Raw genomic sequence first — 21,768 nt, forward strand, 5'->3', positions numbered from 1 at the left:
AGTGCAAAGATAAAGAGCGCCACGCTGGGGGCGGCATCGTTTGCAAAGCTGGTCTAACCCAAAATGAGACTCCGAGCAGCGACCTGTGGAGAGGTTGGCAGGCGAGGCTCGGATGTTGGCAGTTCTAGTCCCCAACTGACTCCCACAGCTGACATCTTCAACCCAATCCGAGACATCTAGAGCCTGATCTTCAAAGACGTGGTGACCCACAAATCCAGCTGACGGCCAGGAGAGCCACGTCTCTGAAAAGCAGGCCCTGGGCATCTCAAACTGGGCCCTAAAAAATGGAGGTGTCCAAACCTGAGTGGCCGTTTGGAGGTTTTGCACTTGGCCTCCTTGTGCCATCAGTGGAGCAGATAAACCGGACACGAGCAAAGGTCCCGGGCCTGGTTTTAGAGTCGGGTTTGCGGGCACAGTTGGGCTCACGTAGACCCTTGCCCGATTTTGCTCGCCAACCAGGTGGTCGGTCCTTTAAGTCCCAGCAGCTGAGGCCACGTTTGGTTCTGGCCCCAGAGCAGGAGGCTGGGTCGCGACACCTGGGGAAGGCAGCAGTCACACAGCGGGAGGAGTGCTTGTAACCCCGCCGCTGTGTGTATGCCCAGATTTTAAATGGCTTTAATGCCATGGGCCTGCCTCTGTTCCTGCACTCGGGGGAGAGACAAATCCAGTGTTACCCCCACACTCCTGGGTGTTGCATACAGTAGGTGTGGTTAAGGCTGGCTTTGCCTTGAAGCCACCTTTCTGCTCCCAGTATTCTGGAGCTGTGCAAGGCCCTGCCTCAGCCTCAGGGCCAGTTAGAGCAGCCCCGAGGCCGCTCTATTCTACGCTCTACTCCCCATGGAAGCAGGGGCTGGGCGTAAGGCAGGTGCAGAGGCTAATCTCAGCTCCAGAAAGGTCCCCTGCACAGGAGAGAGTCTTGCGGGGGGGGGGGGGGGGGCAATTTCAGCCCCTTGTATGACTCACCAGAGCCCCTGGTGTAGCCAAGAACCAGGCCCCTTCTGTCTAGCACTGCGCCCATCACCATGGCAACCTGTTCCTGTGGCAGTAGCCTTTTAACTAGGGGAACTAAAGTCCCTCCTCGGCTTTACGACACCCAGTGCCTGGGTTAGCACCAGCTCCTGCCAGCTTCAGAGCTCCCCTATTCCGGAGAGCATCATTTACTGGGCAACCCTCCTGGAGTCCTCGTGGAAGATATATGCCGGGGACCGACCTTCCGGCCTCAAGTGATCGTGCTCAGCGGTGGGAGAAGGGGGGCACTGATTGGGCTCAAGGGTAGGTAGCCTTTCTGCACTAAACGAGGCTTCACGCTGAAACCAGGACAAAATGCAGAGCCTGGCGTCTGTGCCTCCAGTGCAGGGCTGATGCTTGGGCTAGGAAATCCCAGGGGCAGGGCGTGCCCTCTTCCTGATGAGCAACCCCCAAATGGGTGGCCTTTAAAACCACGCTGCATCTCGCTCCGGCACCCTGTGATTTTCCCATCCTCCCCCACAAGAGCAATTTCTTGCTGAAGCTGTTTTGTGGAGCTCCATTTTGTGGAGCTCGGAGGGGGTTATTCCCCCTCCTCCCCTTTGAAGGAAGTTATGCTGACGTTACATCTCCTGGCTCAGGACAGCAGGTATAAAATGCGAAACTGCAGAACACCCCGCCAGAGAGAGCCCAAGGAGCGGAACCAGACAGACAGCACCGCGCCAGCTCTTGCAGAGTTAACATCAGAAAGAAAATTCTCTCCGGAGACGCTTGCATGGGCACAAATATGAGATCTCTCTGTTTATTCCTCCTGTCAGCGTTCTGTTCAGCCCAAAAGATACCAAGACTGAAGTTTACCCTTAAAGGTGAGATAAGATCTGATGCTTCTGCTGGTGCCATATGCCTGATCCACTTGGTATGTTTCATTTCATGTTGTTTTCGCTGTTTCCTTGACTTGGCTTGTATGACATGGGGGATAATTTCCTATCGGCCTCCTGTGGATTTGACCATGGGAAATGAAAGGTGGGATTGTTTAATGGGGAGCAAAAGGCGGACGGCATGGTGGGTTTAGAAAGCAGTTTTTGAGGTCGGGAGGGGAGTTTTGTTGGGGGAATATTCTACTTAAAGACCGCTCCACACATTGATTTGATTTGATTAAAGAGATGACAAGAAGAACACTTTTATTTATTTTTTGGCTGCCAGTTGCAATCTGGACGGTTGGTCTGACAGGTGTTACAACTGCAGCCTGATCAGTGATTTCATTTGGAGTCACTTCCCATCTGATTCAAAACTGACAGGCTGAGGGTTAACGCCTAGCTGTTTAAAGAGCCAGCGGGTGCCTCTGTTACTGAAAGATGGACTAGGGATGTTATAGACTAGTCCCTGCACCCTCTGCAATGCAGATAAGCGCCTCCAGCTGCAGTATGATCCATGCTTTCCTCTCCAAAATAGCCTCTTCCAGGAGACCAATTCCTCAGCACAATCCCGTCTGAACCTCCCTAATGAAAAAGCCATTGTGAAGTGCTGGTGGCTTGCCAGGGGGAGAAAAACAACGTCTGAGTAATGCAGTAGCTGCAGTTTTCTGATGGCTCTGCGGTTTCCCGGAGCAGAGTGGGGTCTTTTTTTTCCCCTTTGCCGCTCGACGCACAGAGAACGAAAAAGCCACATTGCACAAACCCTGGCCCGGTCCAGCTCTGCCCATTGCTCCGGTGGGAAATCAAAGCCTGTCTTTGCTTGGCAGCAAAAAACCCAAGGGGGTGCCTGGTGCAGGGCGGGGCTGAAAATGTTTGCCCTGAAAGAGGCACTGGGAGGGAAGGAAGATCCGTTGCTTTGGTAGTGACATGTAAGTGGTAGGGCATGGGAGGCAATGGAGGTAAAAGGGGGTCCATTACTGGACCCCCTGGGCTAGCCTGAGAGGCAATCCCTTAGTAGGAAGGCATTTTAAAGGAGTTGCCAGTGATGGGACCTAAGAATCAATTTCCCCCCAGTTTCCTCCAAATCCTCCCATATCAGAGGAGGTGGGAGGCTGTCTGTCGGAATCAGAGGCAGGGCCCGCTCCCCTGAGCTCAGCACGGGGCAGGATTGGGCCCCCAAGTCTGCTCTCTCTCGCTCAATGCCTGCAGCCCCCACCCACTGATGGGGGAGGAGAATTTTTGCTGCTGGTAGGGGTGCGCTCCTTGCCAGAGCCAGAGATGATTTAACCCTCCGGAGCCTGATGCCCAGCCAACAGCCACTCCCCATCCCTGGTGTGGGTGCGGCATGATGCCCCCCTCTCCCCGATCCTTAGTACCAGAATCAGAAACTCCTAAATGCCTGTCACTACTGCACGCCCATCCCATGATCACTACTCTAGTGAAAACATAATGGGACTCCCTGCTGCATGATCAGCTGTGCCAAGGGGAGGGCAGGGACCAGCTTTCTGCATTGGCTTGTACAGCACCTGGCACCATCCCAGTTACAGAGCAGGGCGTGTAGGCGCCTGGATCAGCTACTGTGGGCACACCGCACTAGAGCGGTGTGCTTGTCCACCAGTGCCCCCTGCGTTCGTAACATGTGGATTAGGCCGGCCGGAGCTAGCTTTTCCCTCTGCTCCGGTCGCAGGAACCGAGGGTGTCTCTTTAAGCCTTCATTAGGCAAGGGATGAGTTTGGCAGGTCTCAGTCCAGTCTCTAGTGTCCACACTACAAAGAAGCCGCCATCCAGTTTTGGCACCGAGTGTCCGGAAAGAGAGACTGAGCATCAGAATGGGCTCTGACGAGTTGCCTCAAGGAGAGTCCGTCGACCACAAGAGAAGCTGTGCGGTCTAGTGAACTGTGCTGCGAGCCGGGTTCTCTTCCCACCACTGCAGCTTGCCCACTGTCGGTCCCCAACTATGGCCCTCCTGGGTGCCTCAGTTTCCCCACCTGTAAACGGGCTGATCGCAACATATTTGCCTTAGAGAGGAAAGAAACCAGCTGGTTTGGCGGTGGGAAGGACAGGCAGGGGGTAGAGTCTGGATTTCAGCCTTCAGCAAACGTCATCCCCTCCTTTCCCGTCCTGCCCCCCACTTCCGCCCCCAGACTCTCCTGTGCTGAGCTTCGAGAATGGGGAGAAGGCCACAGTCCTCTTCCATGACGCCGGATCTGAGCAGCTGTACGTTGGGGGCAGGGGAGCACTGCGCATCTTGACATATAAGGAGTCGGAGGTCAACCAGACCCAGGTAAGAGGTGGGGTGTGTAGGGGTCTCTAGCTCCGCATTGGGTTTATCCTGACCCCTGCCAAACCCCCCACCCCCCACCCCCACCCAGCCTGCAATGATGATGTATGGTCAGCCAGCCTCAGCTGGAGAACCCAGACAAGCCAGCGAAGAGATCCGGCAGCTTCCAGAGAAGACCGGCTCGGGCACAAAGAAGAGACACCCAGCAAGGACAGGCTCCATCAGATCCTACGGGCGAGTTTCCTCTCCTTGGGCCATCAGCTCAGCCTGGGGAAGGCAGTTACCAGCCGAGACCGGGCTGGGCTTCGAAAGGAGAGCCCCTTTGATCTCACTTGCCGGGCTCAGGGGCCACCTGCCGGCTGGCCAGGTACCCACGGGACGGCCACCTGCCATCCCACAGCAGGGCTTTTCTCTCGTAAGACCGCAGGGCAAGAGAGATCTGGGGCCATCTCCATTTGCAGCGGGTCCCCCTGGGAGCACAAGAGGCCTCGATAAATACAGGGTTAATGCCACATCCCCCCTTGGGGCTGGGCCACGAGGTCTGTGGGAAGATGGGGTACGGCCAGGGTCAGAGGCCTGCGGGACCCCTCCTGTGGCTGATCAGAAGCACCATCCCCTTGAGGGCTACCCCACTGGGCCTTTCCACCTGTGGCCAGGGGTGGGGTGCAGATCAAGGTCTGATCATCTTTGTTCCCCATCTGCCTCCCAGGTTCCCCTGCAGGCCGACGAGAAGGTGGAGAAGAACTGCAGGAGCAAGCCTGGGGCGGTGCAGGTGAGAGGGGACCCTGGCGAGGGACGGGCCTGAGCTGTGAGCGACCGACACCCCCAGCCGCATGTTGAGCCCCCCAGAGATGGCTAACGGGGCTTAGAGACCCCCCCACGGTGCTGAGCATGGAGGGACCCCTGGCCTCTGCTCTGGGCAGGGCTGGTGGTCCCTTCACCGCGCCAGGGTTCAGCTCCAAGGAGCTGGGCAGTTGCTTTGAGCTTCCTTCACCGCCACCGTTTCTCCATTTCCTGGGAGTGTCCCGCTACCCACAGCACAGACAGCATTGCAGCTGTTGCATGGGGGTGGTGGGGTCTAGTGGGTAGAGCAAAGAGGGGGCCGGGAGGCAGGACTCCTGGGTTCTGTTCCCAGCTGTGGGAGTGGAGTGGGGTCCAGTGGTGGGAGCAGAGGCCAGGGAATCAGAACTCGTGGGTTCTATCCCAGCTGTGCCCTGGCTCCGTCACCCAGGGCGGCTCTATCGTGGGTATATAATCACACACAGGGGCCATCTCAGATCTACCTGCTCAGTGAAAGGCTGCGGGCTGGGTCTGTTCCTGCTATTAACGCCGGGTCCGTGCAATGAGCACTAACCGCTGTGCGTCGGGGCTGGTTCTCCCACAGGCCGAGTGTGACAACTTCATCCGGGTGATTCAGAAGCTGAACAGCAGCTCCATCATCGTCTGCGGCACCAACGCGGGGTCCCCCAAATGCTGGTTCCTGGTGAGCATGGGCGGCTGGGGGAAATGCATAGAGAATGGCCCATGGGCGTAGGGGGTACCAGTCACCTCACTCGTAACTGGACTGGGACATTTCCATCCCCGGGTCTGTCATATTGCCCTGTGACCTGTCAAATCTGGGCTCATTCTTCTATGGCATCTCTTAAGGACGCGGTTCCATTCCCAGTTCTGGGAGTGGAGTGGGGCGTAGGGGTTGAATCAGGGGGGAGTTGGGTGCCAGGACTCCTGGGTTCTATTCCCAGCTCCGCAGTGGACTCCTGTGTCCCCCTGTGTGTAAGATGGGCACTGCCTCGTGGGGAGACTAGAATCAGAGGCATGTCAAACTGCAAGAAGCCAGTTGGGCTGAGGTCTGTGAAGCTTCTTGGGTAAGAAGATCTATAGAAACAATTAAAACTGTTGGCTTGGGTTTAACCCCCCCTTCCCGCCCCAGACCAATGACAGAACGCTGCAGCAGGACAAACGGGGCCAAGCCCTTGCCATCAGCGGGGAGAGCCTCGCCCCGGCCTCACCGTCTCAGCCGGCTGCAGCCATCGCCGTGGGTAAGGAGATCCGCCTCTTTCCATCCCCAGATAGAACGTGGCGGGAGGAGAGCCACCTAGGGTCCCCCCGGGCCTCGCCTTGGGTGTGTTCTCTGCTTGGATCCCAAGTCCCAGAGCAGCGGTGTTGGAGAGGGAGGTGGCACTGGACCCGGGCAGTGGGCTTCCCCACCGCAGCCTGTGATAGCCCCAGACGAGCCAGCCCCATGGGAAGGTCCAGCAGACAGGGGAGGTTGGGAGCAGGACTAGTGCCAATAAAGGAGTTTCCTTCTTTGGAGGAGATCCCATCTCAGCCCAGATGAGCTTTGGAACTCTGCTGAGAGGTGATGGGGAGCCTGGACTCTGGGTTCTGTTCCCAGCTCTGGGAGGGAATGTGGGCTAGTGGTTAGAGCAGGCAATTGGAAGCCCTCCTCTACCCCTGTCTCCCAGTGTGAACTGGGGCTGGCCATGAAGAACAAGCTTTGTTCTTTGCTGCCCGTAGAGCAGGGTCCTCTGTTGTCTTGAAAGTGGACATTGGCATTCTCCACAGGAGGCTGGTGGGGCTTCCCCCAGAAGGTGGGGAGGGGGCGGGGGCTCCTCCCCCGCCCCATGGAGAACACCCATCCTGTTTTGTCTTGGGTTAATATTGCAGAGGGCAGCCTGTACTCGGCATTGTCCCGGGACAGAAGCACCATCCAGAGAAGCTACGGCCCAAGGAAGCTGCTGAGGACAGAAGACAAATGGCTCGCCAGTAAGAGAGGCTTTTCCTATTGACCAGTCAGAGCAGCCAGGCTGGGCCCAACGCTTTCCCCAAAGATCCGTCACCTCCAGCAGTGGCCAGTCCCTGATGCTGCAGAGGAAGGCGGATCTCGCCCCAAGGCAACGCACTGGGTCAAACCTTGCACGGGCCGGAGGTTGTATGCCACTCCATCCCGCTGGAGTGATCATCTGGTTCCCTTTAGCATCAAACTCCGTTACCCCAGTCTCAGCTGAAAGAGCTCTGTGTTATATTGGCCATAGAACTGTCCAGCCCCCACAGGCTTTGCCTCGCTGAACCCCTGCAGCAGGGAGTTCCACAGGTTGGCATTTCAGACCCTTCAGCTCTCGCAATCTAGGCTGGAAAGGTAATAGGAAGAAGGTTCAAAGACATATTTGCAAGCATGGCAGATGGCATCCAGAAAAAGCTGGCATGGCAGGGATGGGCACACTGCCCCTCACTGCAGAGAGGACACAGATTCTCTGCCAGTAGTAGCTCTGATTCCCAAACCAAAACATGGCCTAGGGGATAGAGCACTGGAGTGGGGAACCGGAGACCTAGATTCTGTTCCTGGTTCTGCTGCTGGGTGACCTTGGGCAAGTCCCTTCCCGTGCCTCAGTTTCCCCATCTGTGAAATGGGGATAATGAGACTGACCTCCTTTGGGGAGAGCTAGGGATGATCACTATTATTCTATGAAACAGATGCAATCCAGCAGAGCCAACTCACACAACCGTCTTGCAAGCTGCACAGTAGTTAAAGTCCTTCTTAAAGCCCCAGCTCATCCAGTCCTGGCGTTGCAAGAGAATCTCAGCTTGCTTTACAATATAAATGATTTAGCTCTCCTGGTTGCAGAGAAAAGCTGGACAATGTGATTCCTAAAGGCTCAGAATAACCAGAACTCCACATTTATTTATTTTTGTCAACCTCATGATTTTAAAGCCAGTCTCATTGTTTTGAGGGGCCTGGGGTTGGCGACACGCATGACCCTCTCCATGCCCATATCTTGACTTGGCCAATCGACCAAGGAATTAGTGGTGGTGCTGGCACACACACGGCTCAAGCCAGGTTTCTTTACTCACTTTGATCTCTTTTCTCACCCCGTCCCCCTTTCCTCCGGCAGAGGCAGAGTTCGTCACTGCCGCCTTGGTGCCGGAAAAGGAGTCCCACCTGGATGAAATCTACTTCTTCTACAACGAAGTCAACAAGACAGCGGGGCTGGATGAAGAGCCGGTCAAAGCCCGGCTGGGCCGCGTGTGTAAGGTACGGAGACCCCGCGGGCCGAGAGCTGGCAGTGAAAGGCAAATGTCTCGGCTAGAGCTCCATTCTCAGGCCTGGTATGGCTGCGAGGGTGATGTCACAGAGTCAGCAGCAGGCCCTGGCAGCATGAGCTGGTGTAGCTGGAGCTAAAAGGACCAGTTTCGTGAGCCGTGTGTGTGAGCCACATCTGTGTAGGTATAACAACTCTAGCTGTTAGAACAGGCCGGGGCTGCGCACTTTGGCCAACGTGGTTCAGGCCACGCGTGGATCTGGTGGCGGGGAGTGAGGGGCGGGGGTTGTGGTGGAACGTCCGTGCTTTAGGCCTGAAGAGCTCTGGGATTTTTCCTCCCCCACCCTGCTCAGGTGGATGAAGGTGGGAAGAGCCTCCTGGTCGATTTCTGGACCACGTTCCTCCAGGCCAGGCTGGTGTGCGGCGGCCCCACCCATCCCCAGCGCTTCAACCAGCTGCGCGACGCCGTGGTCCTGGGCGAGGAGAAGAGGCGCCAAGGGATGCTATACGGGATCTTCGCCAGCGCCTGGTGAGCGGGGGCCGCGGCCGGAGCCGGGCAGGGCTGGGACCAGGCTGCAGGCTGGAGTCATACAGACTCCTTGCCCCACGGCTGATGATGGGGGCAGAACATTGCCTAGGGGTGCAGGGAGGAGGCAGGGCCATGGGGGGAGGGGCTCTCGCCCACCCTGTTGTCCCTCTTCCATGGAGTATGTCTCATGAGACAGATGGGAATCACAGTGCCCCTTCGCCAGAACCTCACCCCATGACCGGGGGAATAACATTGGCATAGTTTGATGTCTACATATGGGGGTTGGGGGCAGCTCCAGTCAGGCCAATGGGGCCAAGCGTAGGGGGGGAAATTCCGTGCCTGCCCCAGACTTGCAGTTTGGGGGAGCAATACCCCCCCCTTCCCCAGCTCCATCCCCAAACTATGCCTGTGAAGAATAGGCCAGGAAGTTGCCCAGCCTGGAGCTGCTTTAGGGTGACCAGATGTCCAGATTTTATAGGGACAGTCTACAAGGCAGCAGGAATGGAGGGAGGGGAGAGAGCATCGCAGACAGAGACAGAGACACACACTGTGTGTGTGAGAGAGAGATGCGCATTTCCCCTTTAAGTACACTGCCTTGTTAATTAGATCAGCTTGCTGAGACTGCAGGTGCTGATGGGGGAGCTGATGGGGGGCTGCCGGTCCACCCTGGTTCCAAGCCCCCACCAGCTAGCGGCAACAGGCTGCTCTTCCTGCAAGCAGTGGACAAAGCAGGCGGCTGCCAAACGATGTTAGAAGGGAGCATTGCGCAACTTTAAACGAGCATGTTCCCTAAGTGATCAGCAACATAACAACAAAACAACGTTAACCGGGACGACTTTAAGTGAGGAGTTACTGTATAGGCTCCTATTACCCCCCCATCCCCGTCCCAATTTTTCACACTTGCTGTCTGGTCACCCTAAGCTGCTTAGACAGGCAGGACATCCATTGGGCAAAAAGGCGGAAGACAATGACAAGGTGTCCGAGCTCCCTGGCCAGTCTCCTTCTCCACCCCCCTCCCCCAAATAACTCAGCGCTGGCTCCCCCATTCGACTCCAGCTCGGGTCTGCCGCACCTGCCAGTCATTTCCATTGGGTGGGCCTCAGAGCTCAGGTCCTAGCACAAAGCGCCCAGCGCTAGCGGTAACCGGCTCTGCCTTGCCAGTCGCCAAAGCCTGAAGGGAGTGTTTTCCCCCTGCAGGGGCACGACTGCCGTGTGTGCCTACTCCATGGACAAGGTGACCCGTGCCTTCAAAACCTCCAAGCTCAAGGGTTACACCAGCGTCCTGCCAGCGCACCGACCTGGCACGGTGAGGCCCGCACGGGGTGGGGTTCGCGTCCCAAAACAGCTCCCCAGGAGTAACGAAGGGATCCCCGTTTCTGACAGCGAACGGAGGTGCGGTGGGGACTCTGAGCTTCTGTGGCTTGCAGGGAATTACCAGAGAGCTATCCGGGGCAGTCAGCAGCCGCAAAGGGCCCGATCTCAGTCACAGGGGTCTGCAAGTGGCCGCGGGGTCATTTCGCTTTGCCCTTCTGCTTTCTGGGAGCTGCATGAAGTTAGGCGGGAGGGGTCCAGGCCAAGCACTGAGCACCCCTTTAAACGCTTGCAAATAAAATGCGGCCGCAACCCAGAGCTCTTCCTCCTTTGTAAACAACAAATTATCTCCACAGGACCAACCCCACTCATCCCTCTGCCCACAGCCCCCCATCCCTCCAATCGAAAACCAGCCATCTCTTCCCCTCACCTCCTGCTGCCCTCAGCACCTCACAGCTGCAGTCTCTCCTCCACTCTGCCAGCGCCTTCTCCACGGGACCCCCTAGCACCAGACGCCTGGGCCCTGTCACATCTTTGAGAGCAAGCTGAACCTGTGAGCAGGGAGAGGGTTAGTAGCTGCCGTGCAGTGCTCTGGAGGGAGGACTGGGAAGGGGATGGGACTGGCCCAAGGTCACCCAGCAGATCAGTGGCAAAGTTAGGGATGGAACCTGGTCCCCTTGAGTCCCATGTGGGTGCCTGAAGGGGGCAGGTGCACATGAACAGGGAAGCATTTAGGGAGGACGGATTAGCACAGAGACCGTTGCAATCTCATGGACACAAGAGCTGGGTGAATAACACATTTTTCAGTTCACTGGCAAGTCCGGAAAATTGGGGGAAGAATCATTTGGGGCAACCCAAAATTGAAATTAAAAAAAATAATTGGCACGTCAAAAATTTTCATTTTGGGGCGAACAAAGTTTCCTGTCACTTTGGGACTTTTGCCTCCTTTTTTAAAAGCGAAATTAAAGGGAATTTCAAACCAAAAAGTCGGTTTGAATTGAGACATTTTTTGAAAAAATTGTTAGGGTTTTTTTTTCAACCCAGAACAATTTGCCGAAACCAACACGAATTCACAAAATGTTTCAATTGAGCCGATCCTGCATTTTGATTTTTTTTTTGTTAGAAAAAGTGTTGTCCGAAAAATTTCGCTCAGCTCCCATAGCAAGCACTTAGGTCCAGATCCTCAAAGGTATTTTGGTGTCTAAATCCCTGTGACGGGGTCCCAGGGGAGCCACACTGCGGTTACTTAATTAGGGCAAACAGCAAAGAATGGGGCAGACAGTCCCCAAAGCTGGTGGTCATTCCAGTACTTAGATCCACCAAGCTAGCCTCAAATCAGCTTCTAGAATACCTTACTGGTTACCCAGACGCCAAAACTCAGTTCCCTTAAAGCAATCCACCCAGCCACCCAAATCAAATATGATGAGGATTACTGAACATCTTATTCACCACAGAAGAAAGTTCTACTAATCCCAAAGGATCTGACCCATTACCTCTCAGCTTAATGAATATTTCAGATCTTACCCAAATACACGCTCACAGCCAATTCTTATTAACGAAACTAAAATGTATTAAAAAATAGAGAGAGTATGGTTAAAAGATCAGTATACATCCAGACATGAGTACAGTTCTGAGATCAGGTTCACAGTAGAGAGGGTGAGTTTTGTAGTTGCAAAGAGTTCTTTCAGAATTAGTCCAGAGGTTATAGTCCAATGTTCGTATTCAGGGTGGTCCAGATGAGACTGGAGATCTCCGTCTTATGACTCAAGTTTCCCCTGCATAAAGCATCAAGCAGATCTGACATGAAAGGATCGGATCCCAAGAGCCTTTTATACAGTTTTCTAGCAGCCTCTTGACCATACAGTCCTGGGTGAACAATAGGCTTTTGATGTAACCTGCTGTTTCCTAAACATCACCAGTAATCAACTACCTGGATTAACATTAGATAATTTATCCATTAAGCAGTTCATATACAGTTTACCACAAACTTTAAAGAGACATAGAGACAATGACATTATTTCACCCAAAATTCATCTAAATCAGGGCTGGCCACATGCGGCTCTTCAGAGGTTAATGTGCGGCTCCTTGTATAGGCACCGACTCCAGGGCTGGAGCTACAGGCGCCAACTTTCCAATGTGTCCCTGACCTTAAAAACCTCTAAAGAAGGAGATTCCACCACCTCCCTAGGGAACCCATTCCAGTGCTTCACCACCCTCCTAGGGAAATAGTGTTTCCTAATATCCAGTCTAAACCTCCCAACTGCAACATGAGAACATTACTCATAAATGTTAATATTCCCTTTTGATCTCTGAATCAATAGCTATAATAATAGACAGAAACTGTCTGTTTACAGGGCTAACATCTAAAAAAAGATATAAGTCAACACACACAATTGGAATTACCTCTAGTTTTCTAACAAGACAGGTTTGCATTTCAAAGTTCTAGTCTATCTAACACAGAATGGCCCTAATCACCATTTACATACTTTTCTAACATGTCTCTGTAGGTTGACTCTGGGTCATTTAGCCTGAGAGCTGCTTAACCCTTTCTGGCCATGTGTCACACTCCCATTGATTCTAGTAGGAGTTAGGTGCCTAACTCTCTTTGACCCTCTGCTGGATAATGCCCAGAATGAGCTCTGCATTGGGTGGCTCCTCGTAGACATCACTGGAGGAGCCTGAGGGTCTGTCTGTGCAGAACTTGGCCTCCCTCTTTGTTACCCTCCTTCCTTTTCCGTTCTTTCCATAGTGTGTCCCCTACAATTCCCCCAGCGCCCCCTCCAAAGCTGTCCTCAGCATCGTCAAAGATTACCCCGAGATCGAGACCGTCATCTACCCCGAGGGGCAGCGCCCCCTGTACGTGCTACAGACTAATGACACCTACACCAAGGTGGTGGCTGACAGGGTCCTGGACGCCAGCAACAATTCTCGCACTGTCCTCTACCTTGGGACGGGTAGGTGTGGCGGGAGCTGGGGAAGTTCCCTCTGGGACTCAGCCTTTGTGGATCCACGTCTGGGTGCTTAGGTTTTGTCAGTGTGGGGATGCAAAGTGGCCAAGGCCACACAGTAGAGCCAAGAACAGCACCCAGGAATTCCCAGCCCTCCTGCTCTAACCACTAGATCCCACTTCCCTTCCAGAGCCAGGACTCAGGAGTCTTGACTCCCAGCTGCCTGCTCTAAGCACTAGCCCCCACTCCCCCAAGAAGTCAGGCAGCTGAAGATCCCAGGGCGAGATACGTGCTGCATCCGCCCCATGCCAGCCACGGGTCAGGTGGGGTCTGTGCCTCCTTGGAGGGCCTGGTCGTTGCTGAGCAGACACTGACCTTGGTGATTCCTCCCCCAGGAGAGTCTCTTCTACCCGACGGCGCTTGTGCTGGCCCTGTGAGGTGAAGTGTAGGCCAGGACACAGCTGGCTCAGGGCTTGGCTCGCCTCCAGGTCGCCAGTTCGACTCTAGCGCCGGCTGGGGATGGCTTTGTGCCGTTCTGGTCTGACGGCTGCTTGCTGGCTCTTGTGATATGAGCTGGGGGGCAGGGAAACCCAGGTGTCCATATCACAAACCCGGGAGCACCACAGGCAGCACGTTGACCCCTTTCTGGGCAGCCCCAGCAAAGGCCAAGGGCTTGCCTGGGCCCCGGAGATGGCGCTCCCCTCCAGTGGGTCCCTCCAGGGCAGAGCTGGGGCATAGGGGCAGGCCCATGGAAGGCAACTAGCCCTGTCCCTGCTCAGACCCTGCCTGTCCTGGGCATGCAGAGAGGCCTCTGGCTGTCTGCAGGTGAAACCCTGGCCAAGCTCCCATCGCCTTTGAGGGGGCCGGGCTCCTTCCTCTGAGTTCCCCGTGTCTCTGGCCGCTGCAGATAAAGGGAAGATCCACAAAGTCCTGCAGAGTGGAGGGCAGACGGTCATCATCGCCGAGCTGAGCCCTTTCCAGAGAGACGCGCCCATCTCTGGGATGGCCCTGGATGCCTCCACAGTAAGCGCCCTTCCCCCTCTCTATCTATGCTCTGTATTTAACACTGGGGGCTGTGGCATATTGCAAGCTGTCTCTCTAAATGCTACGGGGTTTTCTTGGTCCTGCTGGCAGGCTGGGTCTAGCAGCAGTTAGTCTGCAGAGAGGCAGCCTTGAGTAAGGCGGAGTGGGTTGTGCCTCGCTGTTTTAGGGAGCAGCCTGCTTTGTCTCTCACTGCTTTGGGGTTCTTATGTGTCAGGGTTCTGGATTCTAAGCAGGAAGGTCGCGTTATGCTGCAACCTTCCAGCAAGAGTATTTGGTTTTGTCTAACGTCTCAGTGTGTATGCCGTGAACATAACACCTGTTTCTAAGACAGACCCCCACCCCCAACAAGTGCTTTTGCTTGTGAAGTCCATTACGGGCATAATCCTGCTGCCAGTGGAGATTTCAATGGGAATTTTGCAAGTGCTTCTGCTTGGAAAGGGATTGGCCCCAGTTTGCATCGTACCTGTCAGTTCCAGAGCATGCAGCCTCCTCTCTTGCTTATTTGAACCTTTGACTAACCCGGCCCCTCCTTGGCAGGGGCACCTCTATGTAACCACTGAGTTCGAGGTGACGCGCCTGCCACTGGCAGACTGCGGGCAGTACAGGGAGACCTGCTGGAAGTGTGTCCTCGCCAAGGACCCGTACTGCGGATGGGATCCAGACAGCAAAAAATGCTCGGCCATCTCCCGAGAGGCAAATGACACTGCCAGGTGTGCTCGGGCTTAAAGGCGGAATGCTTTGCTCCCAATCCGCCATCCATTCAATGGTCTTGTCAAGTTGGGGAGAGAGGGAGGAAATGAAAGGAGCTGTAAACATACACACAGTAATATGAAGGCAGCATGGACTATTGGTTAGAGCATCTGTCACACAGGGAGATCTCAGGATGCCTGGGTTCTATTCCCAGCTGTGGGAGAGAGAGATGTTTACTAGTTAGAGCATGAGGCTGGGAGCTAGGACACCTGGGTTCTATTCCTAGCTATGCAACTGATTCGCTATATAACCTTAGCCAAATCACTTCCCCGTGCCTCAGTTTGCCCATCTGTATAATTTCTTCTCGTTCACATTTTTGGAACACAACTTTAGGGCACCTCCCATACTATGAACATAGACAAAGGCTATGGCAGGGGAATGGCTTGGCTGTAGAGTTGGTCAGGAAATGAGATTTTTTTCCTATGGCAAAAATTCAAATAATGAAAAATTCAGAAATGCTACCATGGTGCCTCACGGGAGTTGTAGTTCATGCGCCTCAAGCTCCCATTCTCCTCCCTAGGCTGTGCGCCACAGCTGGGCTACAACTCCCATGATGCACCTTGGTCCTGCCTTTTGGAGAGGCAGTGCATCATGGGAGTTTTTCGCCGTGGTGCATCATGGTAGACTAGCTGGGGAGCTCCGTCTATAGAGGAGAATGGGGACATGAAACAATCAACCTACATCTCCCAGGAGGCCCTGCATTGCAGCAATATATCCAAATTGAGCTAGTTCAGTGTTTCAACAAACAAATGACTTTTGCTAGAGAAAGCCGACCCTTTTTGTGAAAGGATAATAACTTCTATTTATATAGTCATCCATCGTGCAGGGTAAATAAGAAATGCAGCCACCTCTGGGCTACAGCAAGAGAACTAGAACAGGGCCCGGCAGTGCTGCACAATAGGACCCAGAATGAAGGAGAATCCTGTATCCTAGCAGGAGGTCTGGCTAGATCCCCACAACTCACCGTAAGCTCTTGTATGTAGCGCTAGCTCCTGATTTCTGTGTTGCAAGAGTGAGCTTCCGGCAGTCAGCTTGGGGGCGGGAGGGGGGAAGCTGTGCCTTCCTGGGGGGCATTGGCCCTTGTTAAAATGACAGTCCCTTCTCAATCCCCTGGATGAGGATGCGGCCGTCACGGGTCCCTTGCCACCCTCCTGAATGATTTCCCCTCTCTCTGCCTTTCCTTGCAGCAACTTCCTGCAGAGCTTGGACCCAGAGGCCGAGGACGTGTGTGAAGGTGCTGCAGGTAGGTGCCTCGGCCTTGGCGGAACCCGTGGAGGAGTCCCTCCCTGAAAAGCAGATGACAAAAGGCCCATCTGCCCGAGGGAATCTCGCAGTTGCCCCCGTGGGCATGGAAAAAAAACAAGCGGCGTCTCTCAGGACTGCGAGGCCTTGTCTGAGCTAGACCTGGCTGCCTCCAGTCTCCCGTTGCAGCTGCAGCAATGGGATTTTCCTACTCTGCACCGGTTAGCCGGCAAGGCCATTCAAGTGCCAGGGATTTAGCATGCCCGCTCTCACTACCAGCAGGCCTCAGCGCTGGGGCAGTGGAGGGAGACGGCCCCAAAACTCTAGTGCCTTAGCGAGAGCCTAATGTTACTCTTTCCCCACTGCTAAGCTGCGTGAGGACCCAGTTGCTGGCAAAGTGCCTCCCCCCTCCATTTGAATTGGTGCATTTCCAGCTTCAAAAGCCGAGACCAAGGTACGGCAGGAAAATGGTTTGGTCGAGACCGTGCCATAAATCCAGGGTTGTGCTAGCTGCCGTGAGGAGAGAGTCTGTGGTAATGGTTCAAACACCCCAGTAATACGGTGCGGAATGGTAGAATGGTTGGAGCAGGGGGAGCCGGGAGCCAGGTCTCCTGGGTTCTCTTCCCAGCCCTGGGCCAGGGGGCAGCGTCGAATTTTCAGAATGGCTCCGGGCCAGATTTGCACGTGCTCATCACTCCCAACTGGGATTAGATTTTCCCAAAGAGTTCAGGTCCCCTTTAGGGCATGTCTAGACTGCAATCCTGGGGTGCGAGTGACGGCCGCTCGAGTGGATGGACCCGACCTAGCTTTAATTTAGCTAGCTCAGGTATCAAAGCAGTGAAGCTGTGATAGCCGGCGCTCCAGTGTGGGCTAGTCCTGCGAGCAGTTACCCAGGGGGTGGGCTTGTACAGTTTGTGCATGCGGCCACGGTGTCCTCCTGGAGCCAAGAGAGCTAGATTGAAACTGGCTCAGGTATGTCCACACAATCTGGAATCACATCCCCGGACTGCAGTGTAGACATACCCACAGGCACCTAAATAAGGGCTGAATTTTCCAAAGTTCCCAGCAGCTGCCACTGCGACCCCCAGAGCCAGATTGTCAGCAGAGTTCAGCCCCCGGCCTGCAGCCAGTGTGCTGAGCACTGCTGCTAATTCCCCCCTCCTGCCCAGAAGAGGGAAACTGGGACTCCTGGGTTCTCCTGCCAAGTCCTTCAGCCAGAGCATTGGCTTCCCTGTCTGCAAAAAAAAAAAAAAAAAAAAAAATGGCCAACATCACATTCACCTCTGTGGTGCAGTGCTGGGAGACACACAGCACGTTGAGATCCTTGGATGGGGTTCTACATAGAGCGGATCGTGGGCTTTTCGCTTCGAGGCCCAGGGTGTCCGTGTGCGCAGAGGCTGGGGCTGCATTTGGTTGGGATTTTGTGCCTCCAAACGATGGATCTCTCATTCTTTCCCCTGTTCTGTCTCCTCTCCCCCACCACCTTTTCCTTTACGATTGCTCTGGTCTAACCCCCGATCCCTCTGTTCAAAGAACAAGTAGCGCAGGAAGCCCTGAAAAAGGTGAGTGTGGACCCAACCAGCTACATCTACCTCCCGTGTCCTCTGCGCTCCCACCACGCCATCTACACCTGGGTCAAGGACGGCAGCAAGCAGTATCCCTGTGCCATGGACGGGCACTCCTGCACACTGCGCTTTGGGGAGAACACCCCCATGGACCAGGGGCTGTTCAAATGCACAGCCACGGAGGACGGCTACCTAGAGGAGATTACTGCCTATAAACTCACGCTCAACACGGCCTGCATCCCACAGCTCTCCGTGACAGTGGCCGCTGGTGTTTTATTCCTTGTCATCACGATCCTCTTGCTCTAGACTCTGCCATCCAAGCGGCGATCTCATTACACTGCCAACAAAACCTCTTTCTTTTTCTTCTTGTAACCCTCCCTCCTGAAGATTCTCCCTTTAAACCCCAAACAGAACAGGCGACGCTCTAGGAACAAAATTCCAGGGGACTCCTCCTAACGCTCCAATTTGGGCGTCCCATCAGCAAACACAGCCGTTACAGTGGGGGTTTTGCTAGCCATCGATAACCCAGGAGCCTCCTTCCCAAAATGTAAGGCACGACTAAACTTGGCAGAGCCGGGGAGAGGGATAGTTAAAGTAGAGGCAAAGAGGGTAAATGGACTATTTATTTTGCTGCTCAGTGGGCCAGTACGCCCGCTGCCATGCTGATCCCAGTTTAGCATCCAGCTTGTCTGATGGGCACTGGTCCAGACTGGGAGTTTGCTTGCTCCAAGGCAGCTGGGCGATAGGAGTTTGCTGGTTTCCATGATGTGGCTTTCTAATGCTTCTTTAAGGACCAATCCTTCCCAGGTGCTGCTGGGGGAAAGACGATGCATGAGTGGGTCTCTTCCAACTGCAGCTGCTAGGTGCTAAATCCTTTTAGCATCCATGTTGTTTAAAGGGAAAACTCCCAAGTCTGACCCGTTCGGAGTCATGATTCAGTCTGTTCTCTCTGCGGTCTCTTGTGCAGTTACCCTGATTACCAGCCTGGCCTGTGTTTTCAAGGGAAGGGAGAGTGATCATCCAGACGCTCACACTCTGAGCTTTCACTGGGGTAAATGCAGAGTCACTGCGTTGACTTGGCGCTTCCAGATCCGCCTTCAAGCAATTGTCTTCTTCAGCTACCCTCTTGCAGCGGTTTCAATCGGCGCCATGCAGAGGCTGCTGTACAACAAACTGGTGGCCGTGGGCGGGATCTAAGGTTTCATTCGGCACGACTGGCTCAAATCCACCACTCTAAGCAACTGCGCTGGAAAGGGACAGATGGAGAAGGGCTTCCAGCGAGAGGGGATTTCCGATCGAAAAGGAAAAGGGAGGGAGGGAAAGTTAGTAGCTGAGCTCATTCAGACCTGTGTAAATCTGGATGGCACTCACAGGAAGAGGTGCGGGAGCTGAGTGGTGAAGTTGCTGTCCTACCAGCTTGAAGGTTGTGGGATGAGTCTTGCTTGATCCCATGCTAGGATGATCTCACCACTGCGAAATGGGTACCTGCTCCGTCAGATTAGGGCAGCCAGGGTCCACATCCATCCCTTGTGTCCCGTTGGCTGTGAAAGTGATGTGCCTTAACTGTGTCAGCCCAATGAGCCATTGGCTTGGGGAAGCTTTGCCTTTCCCTCCTGAGAATGACTCCTGTCTGACACGGCTGTCACGGGGATCAGAATCTGGCCCAGAGACCGGGAGAGAGCGATTCGAAACTGGCTTTCAATCTTGCACCATTGCTCGTTTCCCACCAGTGCTTTGGGTGCTTGTGTGCAATGGGACGGAAAGAGTTAATCATGTCACCTTTCTCCGCCTTCTGTGTCCAGAGGATACTGACCAAGCCAGTGCCCTGAACGTTAAACTGCATTGGCTAAATTTGCAAGCAAACCTAAAAAAGCAAAGAACATAAGAACGGCCCTACTGGGTCAGACCATCTAGCCCAGTATCCTGTCTTCCGACAGTGGCCAGGGCCAGATGCTTCAGAGAGATTGAACAGAGCAGGGCAATTTATTGAGTGATCCATCCCCTGTCATCCAGTCCCAGCTTCTGGAAGTCAGTGGTTTAGGGACACCCCGAACATGGGGTTGTGTTCCAGACCATCTTAGCTAATAGCCACGGATGGACCTATCTGCCAAGAACTTATCTCATTCTTTTTTGAACCCACTCCCAGTTATACTTTTGGCCTTCACAACATCCCCTGGCGGAGAGTTCCACAAGTTAACTGTATGTTGTGTGAAGACGTGCTTCCTTATGTTTGTTTTAAACCTGCTGCCTGTTAATTTCAGTGCATGACCCCTGGTTTGTGTAAAATTCTGGTGATTCTGAGCCAGAAACCAAAGTCCCCCTTTCAGCAGGTTAGCGGCTCTGCTGAGTGCCAAAACAGCTGTCCACATCTGGCACATCGGCCAGAATCCAGCTGCTTCCTTCTCTGGATTTTCAGCAAAATAATTGTTTTTATCTTTGTATAAAATAGATATGAAAGTTTTTGCAAAAAAAAAAAAAAAAAAGTATGAGGAAAAAAATCTCCCAGTCCCTAAACTGGCTGTAGTCAGCAGCTGTATGAATGTAGCTAAGGGCCCATGTAGTTTAAAAAAAACCCAGCCAAACAGGTAGGATGTTAGAGTAACTCCCTTTGCTTGTATTTATCAGCTCTGGGCATTTATTTGGTATCATTAAAGAGGTATTGTCTACTGAGCATAAAGCTAGTCCCCAGGCACTTCTGTCACCGAGTCGCTGTGCGACACCGTGCCTCAGTTTCCCATCTGTGACATGGGGCGAATGATAGTGCCGAACGTCACAGGGTTGTCATGAGATAATGTTTGAAAAGCACAACAGAGGTGCTGCATATTACTTTAAAGTGATGGGAACGTGGGATGGTGTATTGGGAGTCTCCGAATCCCACTCTAGTCCCCAGATAACCTCACCTGCCGTTCTAGATCTGCCCTTAGATTGGCTGGGAAGGATTTCACTGCCTAGGAAGATAAGCATGTGTAGAGAGAGATGTGTGGGTTGTAAATTACAATGACTGGCAGCCACTACCCATATGCTCCAGGCGGTGTGTGTGAGCAGAAGAATGTCCCATTATGGGGACATTAAAGCACCTTAAAGACTAACAGATTTATTTGGGCATAAGCTTTCGTGGGTAAAAAAACCTCACTTCTTTAGATGCATGGAGGTCCATGTTACTGATGCCCAGCCCCACTCCACTTTTTGGCTCTGTGCTGTCTGTTTCCCTTATTACCCCACGATGATGCTGAAGAGTGGATGTAAAACTGGCCTCATGGAGCAAGTGTCTCCCAGCAAGATGGAGTGGGGGCCTGTTAAGGAAGAGGTTTATATTAATATTCAGATAGGAAACCTGAATGAGTTTCTTGGAGCGTGATCGCAGGAAGTCCCAGTGTTGCCATTGTCATATCTGGTGTTTTCCTTAAAGCTCCACCTCCTGGAGTCCTGTGATTGCAAGAGAATCTCAGCTGTCGTTTAAAAAAAAGATAGGTTTCTAGTGCAGAAAAGCTTGAAAACGCAACCCCTGAAGATTCAAAACCCAGAAGACAAATGAGACTAATGCCAGTTATTGGTTTTTTTTTAAACAATCTCGTGATTTTTTTAGGGGCCTGAGCTGATTTTTGCATGTTTGCGTTTGACGATGTTGGTAGTTTCATGTTTGCACCAGGTTGGGCGCTGTACATTGGAAAAACACAAGTTCATCTTTTTCCCTTTCCCGTTTGATAGTATAGAATTTCCGTCGCTGGAGGAATGCAAAAAGCGACGAGAAGCTACTGTTAGCTGCTTCTTAGTAAACAATCCTCTGCCCTTTCCTTTTGAAAGAAACAGAGCAGTAAATGTTGTTCGGCTCCCTCCCACGGCATATGCTTCCGCTCCTCCCGCTTTGCTGTGTAGCGATCTGAATATGTCGGTGTTCCTCCCCATTGTAACATGTGACCCCCGCCCCTACAAAAAAACAACCTATGTTCCGCACTCTTCTGAGTCGAAAGAAAGTGTAACGCGTGCTGGGGAATGGAATAAATGCGTGCAATCGTCAAACGCTAAGTGTCTGATGGCGGAATCTCTCTCTCTCTCTAATGATATGGCCCTATGGTGTATGGCAGCCCATCATCACTGTGTGAGAAAGATGCTACCAGGGCTTTGGAGTGGAGCCCAGAGCTGGAGCGCGGAGCAGTGGAGCTGCAGGTTTTTGCCCG

General features: G+C 53.6%; 1 protein-coding gene across 1 annotated transcript; it reads left to right on the forward strand.

Annotated features, from left to right (window-relative positions):
* The first annotated feature begins 1,601 nt into the window (after positions 1-1,601).
* Positions 1,602-21,610, forward strand: LOC128827500 (semaphorin-7A-like). Its single transcript, XM_054011415.1, has 14 exons — positions 1,602-1,832; positions 4,025-4,164; positions 4,871-4,933; positions 5,546-5,644; positions 6,092-6,200; positions 6,829-6,927; positions 8,055-8,194; positions 8,555-8,730; positions 9,928-10,036; positions 12,791-12,995; positions 13,897-14,012; positions 14,571-14,743; positions 15,971-16,026; positions 17,559-21,610. The coding sequence occupies exons 1-14, from the start codon at positions 1,742-1,744 to the stop codon at positions 17,894-17,896; spliced, it is 1,914 nt and encodes a 637-aa protein (XP_053867390.1). The 5' UTR covers positions 1,602-1,741; the 3' UTR covers positions 17,897-21,610.
* Positions 21,611-21,768: the final 158 nt, after the last annotated feature.

The sequence above is a fragment of the Malaclemys terrapin genome, chromosome 21, assembly GCF_027887155.1.
Source record: "Malaclemys terrapin pileata isolate rMalTer1 chromosome 21, rMalTer1.hap1, whole genome shotgun sequence".
Lineage (NCBI taxonomy): Eukaryota > Metazoa > Chordata > Testudines > Emydidae > Malaclemys > Malaclemys terrapin.